Source organism: Phodopus roborovskii, unplaced genomic scaffold (genome assembly GCF_943737965.1).
Source record: "Phodopus roborovskii unplaced genomic scaffold, PHOROB, whole genome shotgun sequence".
Taxonomy (NCBI): Eukaryota; Metazoa; Chordata; class Mammalia; order Rodentia; family Cricetidae; genus Phodopus; species Phodopus roborovskii.
Genome location: NW_026126089.1, coordinates 89,194 through 111,274, shown reverse-complemented (window position 1 = coordinate 111,274; position 22,081 = coordinate 89,194). Strand labels below are relative to the sequence as shown.

Below are 22,081 nucleotides of genomic sequence, written 5' to 3'. Positions count from 1 at the left end.
TAAAGGCTTAATGATATGTTCACCTTTACTTGGATAAGTGTTATATCCAAGACACATAGGTAACTGTGGCCTTAGAGTCAGAACAGGAGGATTCCATTTCTTTCTTCATTCTGAATGGATAAACTGTTCCTTAGCAAATAATACAAAAAAGTACCCAAACAACTGGATACTTTTCTTCATTATTTTACTGCCATCTAGACATCCCTAGTTGTGATACAGTTTCAGATGATAAACTCTCTAAAATATTTGTATGCAAAAATAAGGGTCTTTCAAATGGGTTAATGATAGACATATAAAGTTAATAATAACAATCAAATAGTGATCACTTCAACTTTATATCCTGTCAATTACCTCTGGCTTCCTGCTCCTTTCTATCTCCTCTCTCTTCTTCTGGTGCTTTCCTTGTTTTCGGCCCCCTCTTCAGTTTTGTTTTTTGTTTCTTCAAATCCTTCAACACTCTGTTCATCTTCCCTCTTAGAGGATTAAACCATCTGCTATAATATGAAATGTTTAAATGAAGCTTTACTGTTCAACAGTAGTGAGATTGCAACAATCTTTGCCCAGATTACTAAACTTTCCTCTCTGATTTTTTTTTTACCCCATTCTGAAAAATGTACTGCATTTGGATACTTCAAATTTATCACAATAAACATTACTATCATTTTCTTTATAGTCATTATGATCATATGATCCTCTACACTCTATAAAATGAATGGTGCCTACTTAACAACCACCTTACACATTTTCCCATCTAGGACGCATTTCCTTTGACACTTACTCCAATGAGAATCCCTCCATTGTCTGACATTCAAAATCAAGAGTAATGGTTTCAAAGCACTTTCACTTACTCTGACTGTCATTTGTATATTCAATCCTTGTGTCTGTGTAGTAGTCAAGTAAAGGAGCACCGGTGAAGACATTAGATGCCAAAACCTTGCCCATGTGCTTCATATAGATTATCTCATTTAATTATCACAAAAATCCTAGAAGGTCCTTCATTTCCTATTTTGAAATGATTAAACTAGGTCTTATACCAGGTCTCAGCATAGAGAAGCATGAGCTAATACATGCTAACCTTGGCCATGTAACAGATTGCTATCATGTGCATGAATAACCTTATTTATAGATTTACTTTTATGTTCTAATTAAAATATAATCACATCATTTCTCCTTTCTTTTTGCTTCCTCCAACTTCTCCCATGTATAGCCCTCCCTCAAATCCATGCTCTTTTAATTAGGGAAAACATGATTTGTCCCATATGTAAAAGTGGTTTTATTCTCCTGTATACTATCTAACTTCAAGGCTAGAGCACTTATAAAGCACAGGTCAACTTTTTTTCATTCATTTACTTACATTTTTTTCTGTTATGAAATAATCATGTCTAAACAAGACACAGGATCTGTCCTAAAGTATGTATCTTTTAGAAGGAAGGGTAGATTTGCTGGCTGATACTTACAACAAATAGAAGTCAGCCACGGTAGAGGTAGGCAGACAGTGACAGAAAACAAGCAAAAAGAAACCTGACCCAGTGTGAACAAAATGTTCTGGTTAAGTTTCCTAGGACAGGTGGCATCTAATCTGAGTTCTACTATCTGATTGGAAATGAGCCAGATAAGAATAGTGGGGGTGAGGAGATACATAAATAAGCCAGTGATTGAATGGTGGCATGCTATATAATCTCTGCACCAAGTAGAGTGCTGCCAATAAGTAGGACCACAAGTCTTAGGTGGTATGATGGTGAACACCTTGGTTGTCAACTTGACTGGATCTGCACTAAGAGACATGCCTCTGAGCAAGTCTGTGAGAGTGTCCCCTGGAAGAATTAAATGAGGGAAAAAGACTGTCTCCCAGAGTAGACAGTGCTTCCTGGAAATGATCAGGATATAAAAAGGTCTGAGAAAAATGCAGTGCTGCATATCCCTGCTTGCCTTTGGTCTTTGTTAGCTGAGTGAATTGTGGCTGCCATCAATGCTGTCACTCTTCACTAACAACAGAATTTAGCTTCTTTACCCTTTCAATGTGAACTGAAAACCAGCAGGTCCTCTAAGCCACTCAGACTGAGCAACTATCTGGTTCTCAGAATCTCCAGCAAGCAGAAAGCCATTCAACTATCCAGACTGAAGCATGTAAAACAATTAAGCAAACTCCGTTTGCAATACATATTCTATTAGTTCTGTTCCTCCAGTAAACTGTTACTAACACAGGAAGCTACAGGCATTAGCAGGGTTAGATGCCCTGATGATAAAGTCCTCATGATATACTCTGGATCTCACCTCCCATTTTCCTAGTAACAAACCAACTTAGAAAGGGAAACTGGGGCTATGGAGATGGCCTAGTGGTTAGCAGTATGTCCTGTTCTTCCAAAAGACTTTAGTTCAGTTATCTGAATTTGTAAGACCAGCTCCAGAGAATCCAAAACCCCCTTCTAGCCTCAATGGACATGTAGGTTCATATAACATACATTTATACGGATACATAAATAAAAATAACTTTTAAGAAAAAGAGAAATGACAGGAAAGCATGATAACTGTATTTTAAGATTTAAAGCACCACATAAGCCGGGCGTTGGTGGCACATACCTCTAAGCCCAGAACTCAGGAGGCAGAGACAGGTGGATTGAGAAATCCTGTCTTGAAAAACAAAACAAAACAAACAAATAAACAAACAAATATAAATAAAGCACCATATAAAAAGATAAAGGTAGAAGGGCTTTCTTAAGGCTCATTAAGGGAAAGCCTTTGATCTCAGGTGGAGACATGAACTTCTAAATTGCCTAAAACATTACATACTGATGTACTCTCCCTAAAGAGTTAATTTAACTATGCCTGTTGATCACCTGATCAGGAAAACATCTCTTAGGAAAACTGAAATACTTGAACACAGATCAAGGGGATATATGAACAGAAAAAAACAAAACAAAACATATTTGCAGATATGATTTTATACATAAAAGACCCTAAAAATTCAACATGGAACTTCTACAGCTGATAAACACTTTCAGTGAAGTAGCAGGATAAAAAAATTAATACACAAAAATCAGTAGCCTTCCTATAACAAACATGGTCACCTAAAAAGGGATTGCAAACAGAATGCTTCTAGAAATAATGCTTTTTCTAAGCATAATCCAATCAGATCGCCCCTCCCTTCTGGATTATGCAGAAGGTGTGGTAAAGGCAGCCACTAAATTAATGAATATAGAGCAACAGGAGACATTCAAAGTACTATTTTGCATCTGGAAACTCCTTGAGGGGCCTTTTGGAGGCCCCTATGCCAAATCCAGCTCAGTTGTTTTTGTTACCATGAAAACTCCTTCCCAAAGCAATTTAAAAACCTAATACCTATTGAAAAAATATATATATATATATTGTTCTGGATGATAGAAGAGCATTAGAAGACAAAATTTCAGGAGAAACCATAAATCAAAATTGATAAAACTTATATTAGGAACACACCCCCCAATTTAGGGTTGGGGCAGGGTTTTTTTTGTTTTTTGTTTGTTTGTTTGTTTTTTGGTCTGTTTGTTTTGTTTGTTTTGTTTCTCCAAGAAAATAAAAGCAAACACCTTGAGGAATTTAAAGACCTATGGACAAATAAACACTCAAAGTAGACACGAGAACTTTCATGAAAAAATTACCAAGAAAAAGAGTAATCTGACTTAATGTGATCTCTGAAGTCTCCAAAAAGAAGATAAAACCCAACAGATGATAATTCCACAAGGACTATGATAACACCACTAAACTGAAAAACTCGAAGTAAAGATCAGCTTTGGATTACAAACTGCTCAGGCACGGTGGCTAGCTGAGATAATTTACCCTCACAGACACTGCTCAGAACAATTTCAAGGTGGCTAGCTGGGACCAACAAGCCTCGGAGACTACTCTAGCCAGGACATGAGACAAGCCCTTCACTTTCCCATTATGCAAGGACTAGAAAATAAATGATGCTGCTACCTCTCCCAGGACTTGACAACTAACATTTTTTTTTTCTTTTCAGGATCCTCTAAACATGCAGTTGTCCCCAGAGAGCAGGAAGTCAATTTAAGAACACATGACCCACATTCCCAAGAGGTGGGGTGGGTGGCTTTTGGTCCTTCATTGGATATGGATATTTGTCATTGTTTAGGGGAACTGGTTACAAGTTGTTGTTGGTTATGGGGGGGGCACTAAACAAAAGAGATTAGAGTCAAGGTTCTTATTTTGAAAAGAAAAAAACTACGCTGAAAAGAAAAAAAGGGAGGATGTTGCTAGACCCAGAAACTGATATTTGGGTTCAAGCTTCAAGATGAAGATCAGAAACTCACCGAGACAGCTGACCTGAACAAGGAGGAGCTAATGAACCCCCAGACTGATAGATGGCAAACCACCATTCAACCGACTCAGACCCCTGTGCATGGGTCTCAGTTAGAAGGCCTGGGCCCCTCTAAGGGACCTCTGACAGTGGAACCAGGACGTATCCCTGTTGCACAAAAGAACATTGAGAGCACATTACCCAAGGAGGAATATTCCCTTAGCTTAGAAGCAGGAGGGAGGGCCTAGATCCTGCTCCAAATGACTTGACAGATTTTGATGATCCCACCTGGAGGGCATCACCCTCCCTGAGGAGTTGGAGGGGAAATGGATAGGCGCGGGGTTTAGGGGATGTAGGAGGGTGTGAGTGAGAGGGAACTGAGATTGATATGTAAAATAAGAAAAAAATATATATATACATGTGTATATATATATATATGTGTGTGTGTGTATATATATCAATGCTTTGGAAGTCATTATAATGGAAGCATCATTCATATATACACATATATATATTCATTCCACATATAAGAAGGTTATATTACTATTGATTCATAACTTAATTTATCCTGAGCACCTTCCAAAATAAATGTCTTTGTACAATTCAGTCCCATAATGTTATAAGAGTTTCACTTCATCCACATTCCCATCTAACATATTATCAAATTTCTTACAGAAGAATCACCCTTTTTAAATTTACAGATTTAATTTCTTCTGAATTTATATGAACACAATGCTAAGAACTTCAAACCTTCCAATAGTTGCCTCATTATTGTATAACAATTTTCAAAATATCATTACTAATTATATTGTACAGTAAAATGTAATACGCAAGGAATAGAAGGCATAAATACCATTTTAGTTTAATTGATGATGAGTTTTAGGCAATGTTTGACATACTTACTCCCAGTTCTTTTTGTCTCATTCTAAGAAAATAAGTGGCATTAAAACTATCATCTTAATGAAACCATATTCTAACATGACAATTACACAGCCTGTTTTTCTGAACACAGATATCTTCAGTAAACTTCTGGGAAGCACCTCTGGATCTGCATGTGTCATGCACTCCTTATATCACCTATCAGATATCTATAGTCTTTTCAAAAGTTTTAAAATAAAATGCTTTTTACTAGTTGTCAGTAAAAAGAAAAAATACCATTTTCAGACTATGTTCTGTATTTTTATTGCAAGATTACAATTTAATCCAACATGAAAACATACTTCATCTATGTTTACTTGGCATCATATTTGAAATTTCTTCCAAGGTTGGGTACACTTTCAAGTGTCATCTCACTGTCTAACAGAAATAGTTAGCATTTGTACATAGATTTTAAACTCAAAACAGATCAAGATTAGAAAGTGAATTTGATACTTCAGTCTATTGTCATTAGTGCTTAACCTAATGGTAGTGATTCAAATATTCCCCATTCCACCCCATCTCTGCCCTTAGAGTTCTCCTTTGCTTCTTTCTGTTCCCATTTACTTGATCTTTCCTCCTTCTACATATAAGTCAGACTTAAGCCTATTGGTGGCACTTAAGCCTAATGAAGCTTCTGGTCCCCATTAATGAGGCTAGAAATAGATGTTACGCAACCTTGAGGGTACAGTGAATTTCAAAATACAACTTACATGCAAGTGTAATTAAGCTATTTAGTAGCAAATTCTTAGAAAGCTTTTCACTTCTCTTCTCCCCTACTTTTTTCATTTGTGCAGCTAGTTCAAGCAGGCTTGAGTTTCTCTGTACTTGAATTATATCAAAGCTGATCTCAAGTCTAGTAGAAGTAAACTGAAGAGTCAGTGCTAATTATTCCAAAGACAAAGTTCAGTCCCCTGTGCTTACAAACAAGAGGCAGTTAAAGGGCACACACTACAACGATCTCCTTCTGGATGTAAGAAAACTGTGGAAAGGCCCCTCCCCATGTAATTCACATCTTGACTTCCCTTCAAAACCAAGTTCAAGTGGCACTATTCCACAGGGACTGCCCTGTGTCCACTTACTTTAGTTCCCCATGAAGACTGGTGTTCCTATCTCTGCACCCACATAACAAGCCATGTGCCCCCAAAAACACCTATAACAGCAGCTTTGATGTGGGCAGAGACAGGAGGATTTGTGGGGCTTGTTGGCTTCCCAGCTAGCGAAGAAAACATGAACCCAGTTTCAGAGATAGGCAGAGGCTTTAACTCTTGCACGCTCACACACATGCACACATACATACATACACACACATGTACATACACTCATCCGTACACACACAATCCATATAAATAAATATGTGAAGTTTTATTAAAATAGAGGGTCTATGTTTTCAACATCTCTATGTAACGTTCATATCACACAGTGAAGGAAGTACTGAATAAATATGCTGGGCTGCAGAAATCATGAAGCACCAAAACAATGAAGTCCATTTTTTGCTTCTGGAGAATGATGATAATCTTCACCAAGATTGCTTTCACTTATCCTACCTGTTCTCACTTTTCAGGGTTCCATTTATTGCAGTTGCTAGCTCTTTAGGTGATATATAAATAAAAAGATAAGGTACAAATTAAAGAGACAAGAAAATATCAAAATCTTGTTTATTTTGGTTTGTAACTGAAGATCAAGGGCGTTGTTACAGCAGATTTTTCCCCCCTAAGGCACACTCCCTTTTAATAGCTCATGTGTAAGAAGAATTCAAGGGTGCCTCCCAATGCAAAAATGGCAAAAGGATTCTTTGAACAGAGACACAGGTCATGTTAATGCAGATCTGTATTTGGCTTTTAGTTCCTGTGATTTATACAAACAACAGTGTCTGGCTTCTTCTTTTCCTTTTTAAAGATTTACCTTTAAAACTAAACTGTGTGTAGATGTATGTGTGTAAGAGGGGAGTACAGCCAGAGGTGTCAGGTATCTCGAGAGCTGGAAAAGCCTGTGGTTGTGAGCATGCCTTTGAAAGAAGAGCACTACACATTTCTATCTGCTGAGCCCTCTTTCCACTCCCTATTTTCCTTTTTAAATGTCTATGTATGGATTTTATCACTACACTACTCATTTTATGGAGTTACTGACTTTGACTCATTTAACATTTTATATCCATTATTCTTTGAAATGGAGACAGGAAGTAAACCAAGAGGATTTTCCTAATGAGGTATCTCGCCCCTCAAAGGGAGAGTTTTGCAACTTTTGGCTTCCATTTATCTCTTTATTTGCTCCTCACTTCTAAAATCAGCCTTCCAGGAAACCTGACAGTGTCTCATCTACCCTCAACCACTGGTCCTAGAAGAAACTGTGCTAAACACCTAGGTTAAAGTACCACTTGTGCAGGGCCATGGTAGAATGGCAGAGGAGCATACCCCTCATACAAAATAGTAGCACAATAGCATGGGAAACCAGAACATATGGATTTCAAGTTCTTATTTATAGCGGTTGAGTCTCTAAAATAGTTTGTATTATTAAAACATAAAATATGTACTCATCAGGAGAAAAAGAAAAATCCAATGGACGTAAATGTCCTCATAAACTTAGTTGGTAAATGTGTAATAGAAGATCTAGCTGAAAATATACCAATCTTATAATCTAGACACTTTCTAAGTTATATGGTATAATTCTAGCCATCAACTTCTAACAAAGCTTTCACTTTTATTTGTAAGAGCAAGCTTTGAAGGGAAGAAGGGAGTCAAAAAAAAAAAAAAAAAAAAAAAAAAACTTTTCTACTTCCAATCACCTAAAAAAAAGAAGGAACAAAAATTCACGCCAAAGGTAAGGAGGAACTGAAAAGGTGGCCCAGGGGTTAAGAATACTGGCTGCTCTTGCAAAGGACATGGGTTTGATTAGAAGCACACACAAGGTAGCTTACAACCATCTATAGCTCCAGTCCTAGATTTGATGCTCACTTCTGGCCTCATTGGGCACAAAGCATGTACATGGAACAGACATGCATGAAAATAAAACATCCACACAAGTAAATAAATGGTTATATTTCTTAAAAACTGCTTTAAAGAAAGAGAGTAGGGGAAGACTATGGAATAGAAACCATACACTCAAGTAAGAATACTTGGTATGCAAACACCAAGACCTGGGACTGGTTATTAGCAGAAACATAAAAGAAAAAAAAAAAAGCTAGATACAGCCTTGTACACCTATAGACTCATCCTGTTTCAAATGACTAAGGCAGAAAGTGATGGACCAGAACATCTAGCATCCTCTAGCCTCCTCACAACCACAGGCACATGCACCCTCATACACATGAGCAAATACCACACAGACACAGAAAATTATTAACTCAAAAGAAGCTAATGAAGTCTGGGAAAAAGAACTGGCCTGGATACAACTGGGAATAGTTGAAATGTGAAGTTGCACCTTGTGGCACAGGCTCATTATCCTATGTATGCCGAGGCTGAGGAAGGACAATTCAAAGTACAAGGGCAACCTGAACTACATAGTAAGTTCAAAGCCAGAGTGGACATCTCAATGAGACTTTGGCTTGAAACAAAAAGTGGAGATTGAGTACATGGTTTTATCATACAGCACTTCCTTTAGCAATGAAGCATCTCCTTATTACATGCCAAGTCTTACCTTCAATCCTCAGTACACAAACACACAAACACACACATACACACACACACACACACACACACACTTGTATACATGCAGGTCTATTAAAGTGATAAAGTTTTGGTGACCCTTATAGAAAATAAAATAAGGTGCAAATACATGTTGTATAAATCCGTAAGGAAAAATCTAATATAACTTCTATTAAAAATACCAATGTTTAAAGACCCAGGGTCGAAGACCCCTGGCAGCCTACCATGTTCACAGAACCCACTCACTTGCACTTAATAGCTACCCTAACTCCACACATCTCCAGCTTGCAGACTTATTTTACTTCCAGTTGGGATTTTGTTTGATGATAAAATATACAAAGCCTATTAAACAGGACATTTTCAATTTGTGAAAAAAAAAACATGTCTTTAAAACAAAAAAAAAAAATAGTAATTTTATTTTTAGATTTTTCTCAAAAACAGGGAACCCAAACATTATCTCTTCATATTTAAAGCAACGCAATCAAAGTGCAAACACAAATATCCACATACAGTTAGCAATTAGCAAGTAGGTTTATGTTTGCCTACCTCCTCCGGCAAAGAAAGCAGCAATACACGGGAAGAAATCCCAGGATTATCATGCTGATCACAGAGAACCCAAACACCCGGAGCATCTGTGTAGGCTCTGTTGGTTTAATTATATCTTGTTACTTTTATGGCTAGGCAAGAGATGCAAAGCTGAACTATTTAATAAAGTATTTATAGAAAACTGTCAGTTAATACAGTAAAGTGAATGGTAAACCCCCTTGTTATGCTTCAGTTAGGAGTTCTTGAAATGAAACTAAAAGCTATTTTCAAATTGCACCCACAATACCTTAACGAAATAATCAGGCTGTTTTCATTGGCAGATTATGATTCAGAACACTGGATTCTTTGTATGGCTCTGAGTATACCTGTTCTAGGCCATATGTTATGTATCCAAGAGCATCTGAAGGACACATCAATCTATGAACAGTTAACCTGGTTAAGAATTGGCTTCTTCAGTGTTTACTTACAAATTTCAAAGCACTCAATTAAACATGGAATAAAAAACCTGCAGGTGAATAAGCGTACTTTAGCCTCTTATGCACTGGGAAATGCATTGTAATGTGATTGGGGAATTGTAAGTCACGGTTCAATTTTTTTTCCATTAAAAGAACCAAATTTTTCTTCACACATAATAGAAACAGTAGACTGATGAATGAATTCTAAATACAATATGACAGCATTAAAACTTCAATACTATATTCATGATCAGGCTTTAGTTTTCATCGTTAATACTAGATGTACAAAAAAAGACCTCTAAATTGAATAGGGACTATGAAAAGAAAAAAAATCTCATTAATAGTAGATGTACAAACAAAAAAAGCTCTAAATTGAATAGGGACTATATATAAATATATTATTCTTCATGAATCCTGTTATTATTTCTTAGTGCTTTATTACATCTGATACATTCATCATGAGACCAACAGGTAATATGTCCCTAGCAACAAATGAAGGTAAGAGAAGAGAGAAAGAGAGAGGGGGGAGGGAGGGAGGAAGGTAGAGAGGGAGAGAGAGAGAAAGAAAGAAAGAGGGGGGGCATTATTTCTTTAACTTCGGAAAGAAAATCTTAAGAGGCTAATTTTGCTTTGGATAATTGTAAAAGAAACAGAACAAAGAAAAGCTAGCAAGGACAGCTAACAGAAAACATTCACATCTATTGCTACATGCCAAGCTGTTACAGACAAAAAAAAAAAAAAAAAAAAAAAATGGAAGAATTCGACACAGGAATTTAGCACCACATAAACTAGGTGTTGTAGCACATGCCTATAACCTCACTGAAAACTCAGGGTCATCCACCTACTATATAGAAAGTTCAAAGCTAGACTAGAATGCAGGAGACTCCTGTCTCAGAAAAAATATCAAAACAACAAAAAAAAAAAAAAAAAAAAAAACCCGTCAAATTTCTTTCTGGTTTTCACACTGCTTCCTATCTCCTACTCTTCCCTGCTCTAGAGAAAAATCCAGAGAAACTCTAATTGATTTACCCCAAGGCTGATCACAGAAAGCAGAAGTTCTTTTCCCCAAAGCCAGCAGTAAGCTCAAAACTGTTACTCTGATCTTCCTCTGTCTTTCTTTCTTGGCGATAAAGAAATTCTCTGACCAGATGAGTACTGTGGCACATGACTGTAATCTGAACATCTGAAGTTCTGAGATAGGAAAATCAGAAGTTTAAGGCCATTCGCAACTTTACAGCAAATCTGAGGCATCGGAACTTTACAGCAAATCTGAGGCAGGCCTGAGCATCAGGAAACCACACTTCAAAAAACAAAAGGAAGCAAAAGTGATAGAAGCGAAGAGGGTGATAGCAAAAAGAAGAAATCCCTGACTTAGTGGATTATAGGATCTCTATTTCACAAAGGACCTTCAGTCAAATACCTAGCAGGAAGGATTGCTACAGAGAGGACATTAACAATCTGGACAGACAGATTTCCCCACTTAAATCACACTCGTTTTTGTTCAATCATTTCTACATGTGTCTGTGCTTCACAGAGCCTAAGTATGTATATTAAATGTTATCTTGCATCACTGACTCTTGATTCAAAAGCCTCAGCGTCACATAAAAGTATGATTAAATTAGTTTGTGATGATTTTCCCCATTAATCTCTTTTTTGGTACAGGAATATCATCTAAGACTCCTCACAATGAGTGAGTGAGAATGGATTACTCCCTATAATAGTGAATGCTGATTCACAAGTGAGGTAGGATTCAGAAAAGCTTAAAAGATTTTAGCAAAGCACACCACAGAATGTACCTGTAAGAAAATCTCAAGACACTTTAGATCATGAAGATATTCCTGTTATTAATGAATGTTTTAATCATTTTCAGGGTTAGGGCTAGACATCACCATCCCTGACTTTAAGCTTTACTACAGAGCTATAGTCCTGAAAACAGCCTGGTATTGGCTCAAAAACAGACAAGTAGACCAATGGAATTGAATTGAAAATCCTGATATTAACCCACACACCTATGAACACCCGATTTTCAACAAAACAGCTAAAAGAATACAATGGGGGGAGGAAAGCATCTTCAACAAATGGTGCTGGCACAACTGGATGATGGTGTGTAGAAGACTGCAGATAGACCTATGTCTATAGCCACACACAAAACTCAAGTCCAAATGGATCAAAGACCTCAACATCAATCCAGCCACACTGAACCTCTTAGAAGAGAAAGTAGGAGGTACCCTTGAACAAATTGGTATAGGAGACCGCTTCCTGAAATGAAGCCTTCTTCAAGTTGTTTCTGTTAGGTCTTGTGTCAGAGCAGCAAGAAAGTGAACTACTATTCTTTTTCTCACCTTTCTGGTACCTTCTCTCAGGCAGAGGGTCATACCTGATGCAACACTTCAGACACTTTGAAAGAAATGCGAGTGACTGAACCAACTGAACAGATTAGACTAATTCTGAATGGTTAGTTACCATCTAAGGACCAAACAGAAACTAGTAGGGAATTATCTCAGAATTTCTATTGATAACATTGGTCTTGGTTTGGTAATTCCTTAGAAATGTTAAGCTGGAAAGTCTAAAGATGTACTTAAAACCTTGTAATCTATTTAAATGTTTTTCTATTTGATATTTTCAGTACTTAAAGAAACTAAACAAATGAGACTTGATCTACTTACTATCTTCTATTGGAGCATAGCACCTCATTTTGGTCTCCGATGAGGAAAAACAGCACTTGGATCTTAAACATTCAGTCTTGCTCAGATACGGTTGCTTATTACAAGCCACTACCTCCTGGTTCTCCCTTATGATGCATGCTTTCAAAGGTAGGAATCCAGTAAAAAAATAGTTAGCATGATTAATAAGCACTTTTCATAATCAATAAATACAAAGCAAGATAAAAAAGAAAAACATTTAATGCAGTACAATGAAAATGTATATAATGATGAAAACTAAAATTAAAATGAGAAAATAAAAGTTTAAATTACCAGGTATTTAACAGTACACTTTTAATAATAACCTGTAGAAATACATAAATTGCTAACTAATAGGATATCTTTCTGAGATCAGATATCTAGCACTCAATGTAAACTATACATCAATTCTCTATATGGCCACAGTTGACCTGGAACTCCAGATCTTCCTGCCTCAGCCTCCTGACTGCTAGGATTACAGACGCACACCACCTTACCCAGTTTCCATACAGTCCCAGAGCTCAAACTCAAGGTTTTGTGCATACAAAGCAGACAGTTTATGAATTGAACTACATCCCTAGCATGGTAAGATAGTTTTAAAAGAACTATAAGCAATTAGGGGAATGGTAGTGACACAAATACAACACAGAGGGAACTAAGGAGCAGTTAAGGATACTTTTGTGATTCTGAAATCATGACATTAACAGAAAAATAGAGAGAAGTAGAAATTACTCTATTAAGTAAACAAACCCTAACTCAGAAAAAGAAATGTTCCACGTCCTCTGTCATAGGCAATCCTATATTTTAATTTTTATAAGTGTTTGAGTACATGGTGGGTATGAGACTCGAAAGGAGACATTTGACAGGGAGTAAAGAGACTTAAGGGAATGAGCAGAAAAGAGAAAAAAGGAAATTGAATATATGTGGGACCTGAGATGGCTCAGAAGTTAAAGGCATGTACTTCCAGAGGAGCAGAATTCTATTCCCAATGTCCATGGCAAGTGGCTTATAGCTGCTTATAACTCTAGCTCCAGGAGCATCCAGTGTCTTTTCTTCCACTGGCCAATTACACACATATATATATATAAGCATGCACCAACTCACAGACACATGATCAAAAATAATACAAATAAATGGCTTAAAACATGAATATTTATAATGAAGAAAAAAGTGTGTTCCTGAAGGAATGAAAAGGAAAAGCATGTGAGCACAGGAATAAGACTGGAAAAAATATCAACAAAACAAAGTAAGAATAAAAATATTATACTGGAACCTATTCCTTTGTATACTACTTTTTAAAAGCTAATTTTTAAGACCTATATATGTAAAAGAAACATTTCATAATCACAAAAAGTATCCTTAATTGACACACAACAATTGTATGTTTATGAGGCACAATAACCTTGCAATAAATATATAAGTATATATGTATGTATTGTATAGTGTGTGCATAATGGTTATTCTGGAGTAAAATATATGCCTCACCCTAAGCATTTATCATTTCTTTGTACTGTAAACACTCAAAATCCTTTCCATTAGATATTTCATAATTATTGTTTTCAAAAAAGACAACATGTTCAGTTGATAAATATTGCCACAGATATAGATCAATCTAGGGCTAATGTTTCTTGAAAGGAAGGAAGGAAAGAAAGAGAGAGACAGGGAGGGAGGAAGAGAGGCAGAGAGGGAGGGAGGGAGGGAGGGAGGGAGGGAGGGAGGGAGGGAGGGAGGGGGAAGGGAGGGAGGCAGTCAGGCAGCCAGGCAGCTAGCCTGCCCTGCAATGTGGCTTAATTATAAAGTGCTGGCCTAATGTATGTGTTGCCCTTGGTTGGATCCCCAGCACCACATAAAACAAGGCTTGGTTGCATGTGATTATAATTCTAGCATTTGGGGGATGTAAGCAGAAGGAACAGAAGTTTAATGCCATTCTTGGCCACATAAAGAATTTGAGGGTTACCCTTGGATACATCACTCCCTGTCAAAAATAATAAAAGGAGGGAGGAAGGTGAGAAAAAGGGGAAGGAGAAAAAACAATTTGATTTGAGGAATAAGTTTTGCAAAATTGATTTTTATTCAATTTTTTGTGTTAGGTGAGGAAAAATAAAATTAAGATAAATAAATAAATCTCATTTGGGTCATTTTAAAGGCCACTTCACTGTTTCTATTACTCTAGTCATCCTAGGCAAGTAGGTAAATATTTGATAATTTATTTCTGTTTGTCTCCAAACCTCTAAAGCTTAACCTGTCATTTACTTTTGTTGTACTCAGTAAGCCCTTCTTTTAGCCTATCCAACATAACACCTTCACAGATTCATTTTCTTGTTCACTCAACTTGGCTATGGCAGTAGCTTTAATTTAGTTTGCTATTCTCATAGGTAGCAGGTGTTACAATAACTATTTTATACTTGATGAAATCACTAGAGAAGCATAAAGAGAGTTTTTTCACAGAAGAGTTGAATACTTAGATCTAGAATTAAACAAAGGATTCAACTTAGTGTTTAGATAAATATATCAGATTTTCTTAGAATTAATTCTAAATAGTTTTTAGTTAAATTCTTTATCATGCCAATTTATGAGAAACTTAACTTTGAAAGGCGATCACATACCATACAAAATAAAACATTGTTTATTTCTGGTTAATTCTCAAGGTTCATCATGTGCTTGATAAAAAACAAACATTGTCTACAGATCACAAAAATTATGTGACTTGAAACCTGGACTTATAGCATTAACACAGATGGGAAAACATCTGCTATATTCCATAGCAACAGAACCACTGCTTAATGCCACAGAAGACATCAATGTCACAACACTGGATCAGTGACTAAATTAGAACATGCCACTCAGGTGAATTATGAAAGCTTTAAGTATTCCTAAAGGAAAAGTATTTTATGAAAAATTACAAATTTAAGCCTTAATCTGCTACATTCTCCTTGCAATTATTGTCCCAGTTCATCCTCTCAATTCCTCGGGTATGTATCTTCATCACAAGATGAAAACACTGATATCGAGAGATTGTCTTGCCTAAGGCAAGGGCAGAGTCAGTGCTCAAACTCAGGTGTCCCGCTCCAAAGTTGAGAAAACAGTCTGCTTCCTGCATACTTAACTATTCTTTCTAAAACAAAGACATTAAGTAGAATCAATCAATCAATAAACAACTTACTTGTTGGAAAGAAAAAGTTCACCAGAATTTCCCATTTGGATCCATGTTCTGGAGCTTCACTGTGCCATGGCACTTTCTCTCTTGGAGACACAGAATCTAAGAAGTGTAAAGAAGTGAAATGATTAATCATCAAATATTTAAACATTTGTCATATTCAATGAAGATTTAATAGCAATTAACCTTTGCTTAAACTAATCATGGAAATATAACAGATGATGCATTTTAATCTTGTAACAGCATAAATAGCATTAATAATCAGATTTTGATTCTGCTACAAAAATGAAATATTCAAATTAACAAATATTTAACATACACACTCACACATCCCATTGGCCTTCTGGACAATGATTTAAATAACAAATTTGCCTAACAAAAAAATTAGTGTTTAAAAATTAATCAATGGAAAAATCAGGAACAAAAAATTAAAAATCAGAAATAGTTTGTATTCCAACTAAATCATAACCTAGATAATAAAGTGTAAAGAGTAGGTTTTTCCTCCCACCGCTGGGTCTTGTCCCGCCGCCGCGCCAGCCCCAATTAACACACAGAGACTCTGTATTTGATATAATCCTGTTGGCCAGTTACTTGTTTCTTATCGGCTAGCTCTGTCTTAAATATAAACCCATTTCTGTTAATCTATGTATTTCCAGGTGGTCTCATCTTACCGGAGAGCCAGCTGGTGTCCTGCTCTCTCCAGACTCTCCATCTTGACTCCTCCTTACTACTTCCTCTTTCCTCCTTCTCTCCTAGTCCCTCCTCTCTTGCTTTCCTATTGGCCAACATTGCTTTATTCATTAACCAGTATGAGAAACATATTTACAGAATGACATCTCCCATCAATAAAGTCTTTGACAAGTATGCTGATATCCTCACACAATGATACAGGAAGTATTTCTTATCCTTCTTTCATTCTATTATATTTGTATAATCTCTCCCATGTAAGAAAAAATATTCCTCAGTAATCTCTTTAATTATACCTTAGAATTCCTTTATATGACTCAATTATCTAGGAAAACATTCATGCTGTTCTTAATATATTTTTATTTTAAAGAACATTACAATAATTATGAACTGCTTGGAATATTATTATTATTAGAGCTATATATCTGCTGATATTTAAAAATACTTTTGATAAATTCTTATTTTTGTTGTTTGTTTTGTTTGGTGATGATTTTATTTTTAATTTTTGATGCTCCAAATTAATTTTAGGGCCTCACACTTTGTACCACTGGGCTATTACTTTCCAATATAATCCTGAAGTATACTACTAATAATAGTAGAGCCAAATGCCACTTATCTTGTACCCTCACACACTTTGTTATCATTAGCCAACTGGGTAGCCAAAAGAAAATAATCTGATCTGTTGTTTGCAAGATGGGCCATTGGTAAAAGTACTTGCAAAGCAAGCCTGACAATTGGAGTTTGATCCTTAGAAGATAAGGTGTAAAGGCAGGAAGAAAAGAACTGACTTGAATCTCTGAAGCTGTCCTCTGAGCTTCATATGCAGATTGTGGTATGCGGAAACATCCATTCACTCACATACACACATATACTCCCGATAATAATAATAATAATAACAACAACAATAATAGCAGCAACAGCAGCAACAACAGGGGCTAGTGAGATGTTCAGTAGTAAGAGCATGTTTTGCTCTTTCAGAGAACCTGAGTTCGGTTCCCTCTTCCCATTTTGAGAAGGCCACGCCTGTCTGTTAACTCTAGGTCCAGGGGATCTGATACACTCTTTTGGCTTCTAAAGACACCCTGATACAGATGTGCATATACACAGACACACACAAATAGAAATTAAATACATTTTTAAAACTTTTTTGAGATATTGGAACAATCAATTAGTTGCATGATAAATGTAAAATAAGTTAACTCCTCATACATATCATATATAAAAATTAACACAAATGGGCTAACAATCCAATTTGAGAGGTGAAACTTTAAAATTCTTAGACAAAAACAGAAACAATATTCATGACCTTGGCAATGACTAGTTAGAGATGACACTAAAGGACCAAACAACCAAAGAAAAAATATAAATTGTAGTTTATAGGAATTTAAATATTTTGTATATCAAAGAAAATTATTGTCTCCCCTGCCTATGATCCCTGCATGTGAGAAGCAGAGGAAGGATATTGACAATTCAGGAATTCCACTCTTATGGATATAACTAAAGGATGCACATTCATACAACAAGGACATATGTCAAACTATGGTCATAGCAGTATTATTTGTAGTAGCCGGAATGTGGAAGCAACCTAGATGCTCCTCAACTGAAGAATGGTTAGAGAAAATGTGGTACATTTACACAGTGGAGTACTACTGAATGGGGGTGGGCAATGGAATCTTGAAATTCACATGCAAATGGATAGAACTAGAAGAAATCATCCTAAGTGAGGTAACCCAGTCACAAAAAGAGGAATGGTATGTACTCACTCATATATGGATTTTAGACATAGAGCAAAGGACCACCAGCCTGTATTCCAGGGAAGCTAGGAAGCAAGCAGGACTCTAAGAGAGACATACATGGTACCCCACAGAAGCGGAAAAGGACAAGATCTCCTGAGCAAATTGGGAGCACGGAGGAGGGGAGAAGGAGTTAGAAGAGAAAGAGGGGAGAAGAGGACATGAGGGGCCAGGAAGATTGAGTCAGGGGAAGCATAGAGGAGAGCAAGAAAAGAGATACCTTAATGTGAAAGACCTAAAAAGTAATGTTAATGATGGACTAACCTAGAAACCAATATCTGTTCCTTGGAATTTGCTAGCTTCCTCTCACAGGGCCCTGAGATAAGAAGAATTCACACTGCCCCTCCTTTCCTGTGAGTCAACAGGTGGTAAATAGGGTCAAGAGATAGCTGTAACTCTGATTTGCCCAGACAAGGTTAATTAGCACACCTGAGGCCCTAAGGCCTGCTGATCCTAATAGCAGACCATCCGGCCTCCAAGGGTCACATACTCAATGGACAGAGGGTCCCACCCCCTCCCTAAGCTTGTGGGTTTGCCTTTAAAAACACCTGGGCCCAGGGGAGGGGACTTCTCCCTAGCCTGCGTGCTGGAGGAGCCCGTTTGCGCAAACGTTTCCTGTTCATTAAAGCCTCTTGCGTTTTGCAGCAACTGAACTGGACATTGAGTTCTTGGGGTATCGTCCGAACCTGGAAGACTCCTCATTCTGAGGGTCTTACAAATAGAGGGAGCCATTATAGGTTTACAGAGAAATCTAGCACTAGGAAAATGTCAAGAGATCTGCTAGGATGACCCCAACTAAGAATGTAAGCAATAGTGGAGAGGCGACCTTAAATGCCCTTCCCCAATAATGAGACTGAGGACTACCTTATATGCCATCCTAGAGCCTTCATCTTCAATTAAATCTTCGATTAAATCTGATGAAAGAAGAAGCAGACACCCACAGGTAAACATTAGCCGAACTCCTGGAATCCAGTTGCTGAGAGGGAGGAGTGATGAGCAAAGGTTTATGTAGTGAAATATTCACTTTGTCAGCACCTGTGGTACTGGCCATGCCCATTGGGAGTGGAGTTAGGGGCAGACTTTACCTGGGGAAACTAGGTCTGAGGATGGGCCCCTAGAGCACTCTCTTGCTTGCAGCACAAGGACAGGAGACCATCCAGAAGCATTCTTGTGTCCAGGAACCTGCTGGTGTTCATCTGTCTATGTTTTAAGTTATTTTTCCCTGAATAAACATCTATTCAGCCTATTTGTTTCTCCTGATGCTTATTGAACCACAGTACAAAGAGATGAAGACAAGGCTGGAGAAACCCACAGAAACAGCCGACCTGAACAAGAGGAAGCTCATGGACCCCAGACTGACAGCTGGGAAAGCAGCATAGGACAGAAACATGCCCCCTGAATGTGGGTGTTAGTTAAAAGGACTGGGCAGTCTATGTGGCCTCTGGTAATGGATCAGTATTTATCCCTAGTATATGAATGGACTTTGGGAACCCTTTCCACATAGAGGGAAACTCTCTCAGCCTAGACACATGGGGGAGAACCTAAGCCCTGCCCCAAAGGATGTGACAGACTTTGATGATCCCCCATGGAAGGCCTCACCCTTTCTATGGAGCAGAAGAGGAATGGGATGGGGGTCAGTGGGGGAGGGATGGGAGGATGGGAGGGAGAGGTAACTGGGATTTATGTATAAAATAAGATTGTTTCTAATTTAAATTTTAAAAGGAAGAAAAATAAAGAAGTATCTTAACAAGTCTCAGCATAGCCTGGGCTAACTAGGCCTGGACAAGGCCATTTGAATTAAAACAAAGACATTATGGACATTATGAAGAGAGTGAAAAGACAGTCTATAGAACTGGAGGAAATATTGCAAATCATATCCTTGGGAAATGATCCAATATATAGAACACATAAAACAATCGTAAAATGCATTAAAAATTTAAAAACACAATTAAGTGGACAGTGTTTTAAAAAATATATTTTTTCAAAGTTAATCAGCTGTCAACACACACATGCAAGGATGTTCAGAATCATTAGTCTTTAGAGAAATACAATTTCAAATCAAAACAAAAAAGCACTTTATTGTGATCAGGATGCTACCACCACAAAGGTAGAACACTACTGCCAGAGACATATATGATTCAGTCATAATAAATCTGTTTTAATATACAGCTCCTACAGACCCTAAATTCCATTCTTAGTTGTTAAATATATATCCACACAAGTATTTATACACAAATACTCATAGAAGCATGATTCACAACCAAAAAGGTAAGAAACAACCACAAATTTGGCACACTTGATTATAATTAATATATATATATATATATATATATATATATATATATATATATATATATATAATGAAATACCATTTAACCCTAAAATAGGATAGGCATTTTATACAAGGAAGTATTGAGGAGAAAGGTTTGTGTCTGTAATATTTTAATCATTGATACAGTTTTCAGTCCCCTCAGTTCCCACAACACACCCTCCATCCTGCCTCAATCCTCAATACTGACTTCTCCTTTGCTCCTCCTTACCCCCATCACAACCCTGCCTCACTGTGTCAAAAACACATTTCAGTACTGGGCTCAAGCCCTCAATCACATCATCCATTTTAATCCCATCCAGCCGTGCCTCACCCACAAATCCCTACTCCGGTACCCAGTCCAGCCTTACATTGCCCTACGTTCCTTGTCCTCACCTCAGCCCCATTGCCACTCAATCCCTGCCTCACTGTCCCCCTTGGCTCCCACTCAATCCCTGCCTCACTGTCCCCCTTGGCTCCCACTCAATCCCTGCCTCACTGTCCCCCTTGGCTCCCACTCAATCCCTGCCTCACTGTCCCCCTTGGCTCCCACTCAATCCCTGCCTCACTGTCCCCCTTGGCTCCCACTCAATCCCTGCCTCACTGTCCCCTAGCACTCTGTCTCACTCTGTTGACTACTACTCCAATCACCCCTTTTTGCCTCAGTTCTCTCCTGGGCACCATCCACCCCACCCTTGCCCTTGCCTCTCTCATTTTCCCAAGCTCCCGTCACACCTTCTCTAGCCTAGACTCAACACTCACCACTGTTCACAAGGTAGCACAGGATCACCAGAGTCCAGAGTAAAAGCAGAAACAGGCCCAAGTGCCTCTGGGCCCACATATTTCGCAGACACTGACATACTGCAGCCCAGAAGCCAAACTGAGGGCCTGGAGCCATGTTGATCCCCTGGTCAGAACTCCAAGCTCCCTGATAAATCCTTAAGGCAGGATTCTCTCCTCTGTACCGGCTATCAGCAGCTGCCATCTTCAAATGTTCTCCACGGAAAGCCTGGTCCTTGGATCTATTTCTCCTCTGACTTGGACTGAGATCCGAGAGCATGGTCTGGAACTCTGATTTGCCAGAAACAAGGCCTCACTGCTTGTGGGCCTCCCAGAACCTCACCACTTAACCTTTCGTGGGACTTGAAATTCTCATGGAACTTGGAGCGCTGGTGACAATGGTTATAGCAGCAGGTCTCGCGAGATGTGAGGCTCATTCCTTCCCGGTGTTTTGTGTAGCTTTCCATAGACTTACTCACTTTAAACCCGTGGGTGGATGGTGTTTTACACACTCCCACCCCACCTGTGCACATTACACACGTGTATAAATGTTTCTGAATAAGTGAAGGATTTTTGTAGCATGTATGCCACTAGCAGTGCTGCTTATTGCATATCAAAAACTAATAACTGAAATTCCGATTTTCAGTTAGGATTCTAATTTATCTTTACTTTCCCAATTGTACTGCAGTTGTTACAGTTACTATAACTAGTCAATCGACAGAGAGCAAGATTGCTTACCATATAGAAGCCAGAAAATAGAAAAAGTGAAAAAACTGTCCAAGGACAGATTTTACCAATCTAAATAACAACATCCCCAATGCCCTACT

General features: G+C 37.8%; 1 protein-coding gene across 1 annotated transcript; it reads right to left on the bottom strand.

Moving 5' to 3' along the window:
- Nucleotides 1-343: 343 nt before the first annotated feature.
- Fmr1nb (FMR1 neighbor) lies at nucleotides 344-21,534 on the bottom strand. Its single transcript, XM_051179443.1, has 6 exons — nucleotides 21,237-21,534; nucleotides 15,693-15,788; nucleotides 14,487-14,504; nucleotides 12,515-12,652; nucleotides 9,394-9,490; nucleotides 344-473 (listed from the first exon to the last, which is right to left on the bottom strand). The coding sequence occupies exons 1-6, from the start codon at nucleotides 21,532-21,534 to the stop codon at nucleotides 344-346; spliced, it is 777 nt and encodes a 258-aa protein (XP_051035400.1).
- Between the last annotated feature and the right edge of the window lie 547 nt (nucleotides 21,535-22,081).

Bases quoted from the DNA above. Each gene is read 5' to 3' on its own strand.
- Fmr1nb (XM_051179443.1), bottom strand. From the start codon at position 21,534: ATGCTCTCGGATCTCAGTCCAAGTCAGAGGAGAAATAGATCCAAGGAC. The intron at 9,491-12,514 runs GTAAGTAGATCA...TTAAACCAACAG, and splicing joins CTATGCTCCAATAGAAGATA to AGCCTACACAGATGCTCCGG. The intron at 474-9,393 runs GTAGGCAAACAT...TAATCCTCTAAG, and splicing joins TGCTTTCTTTGCCGGAGGAG to AGGGAAGATGAACAGAGTGT.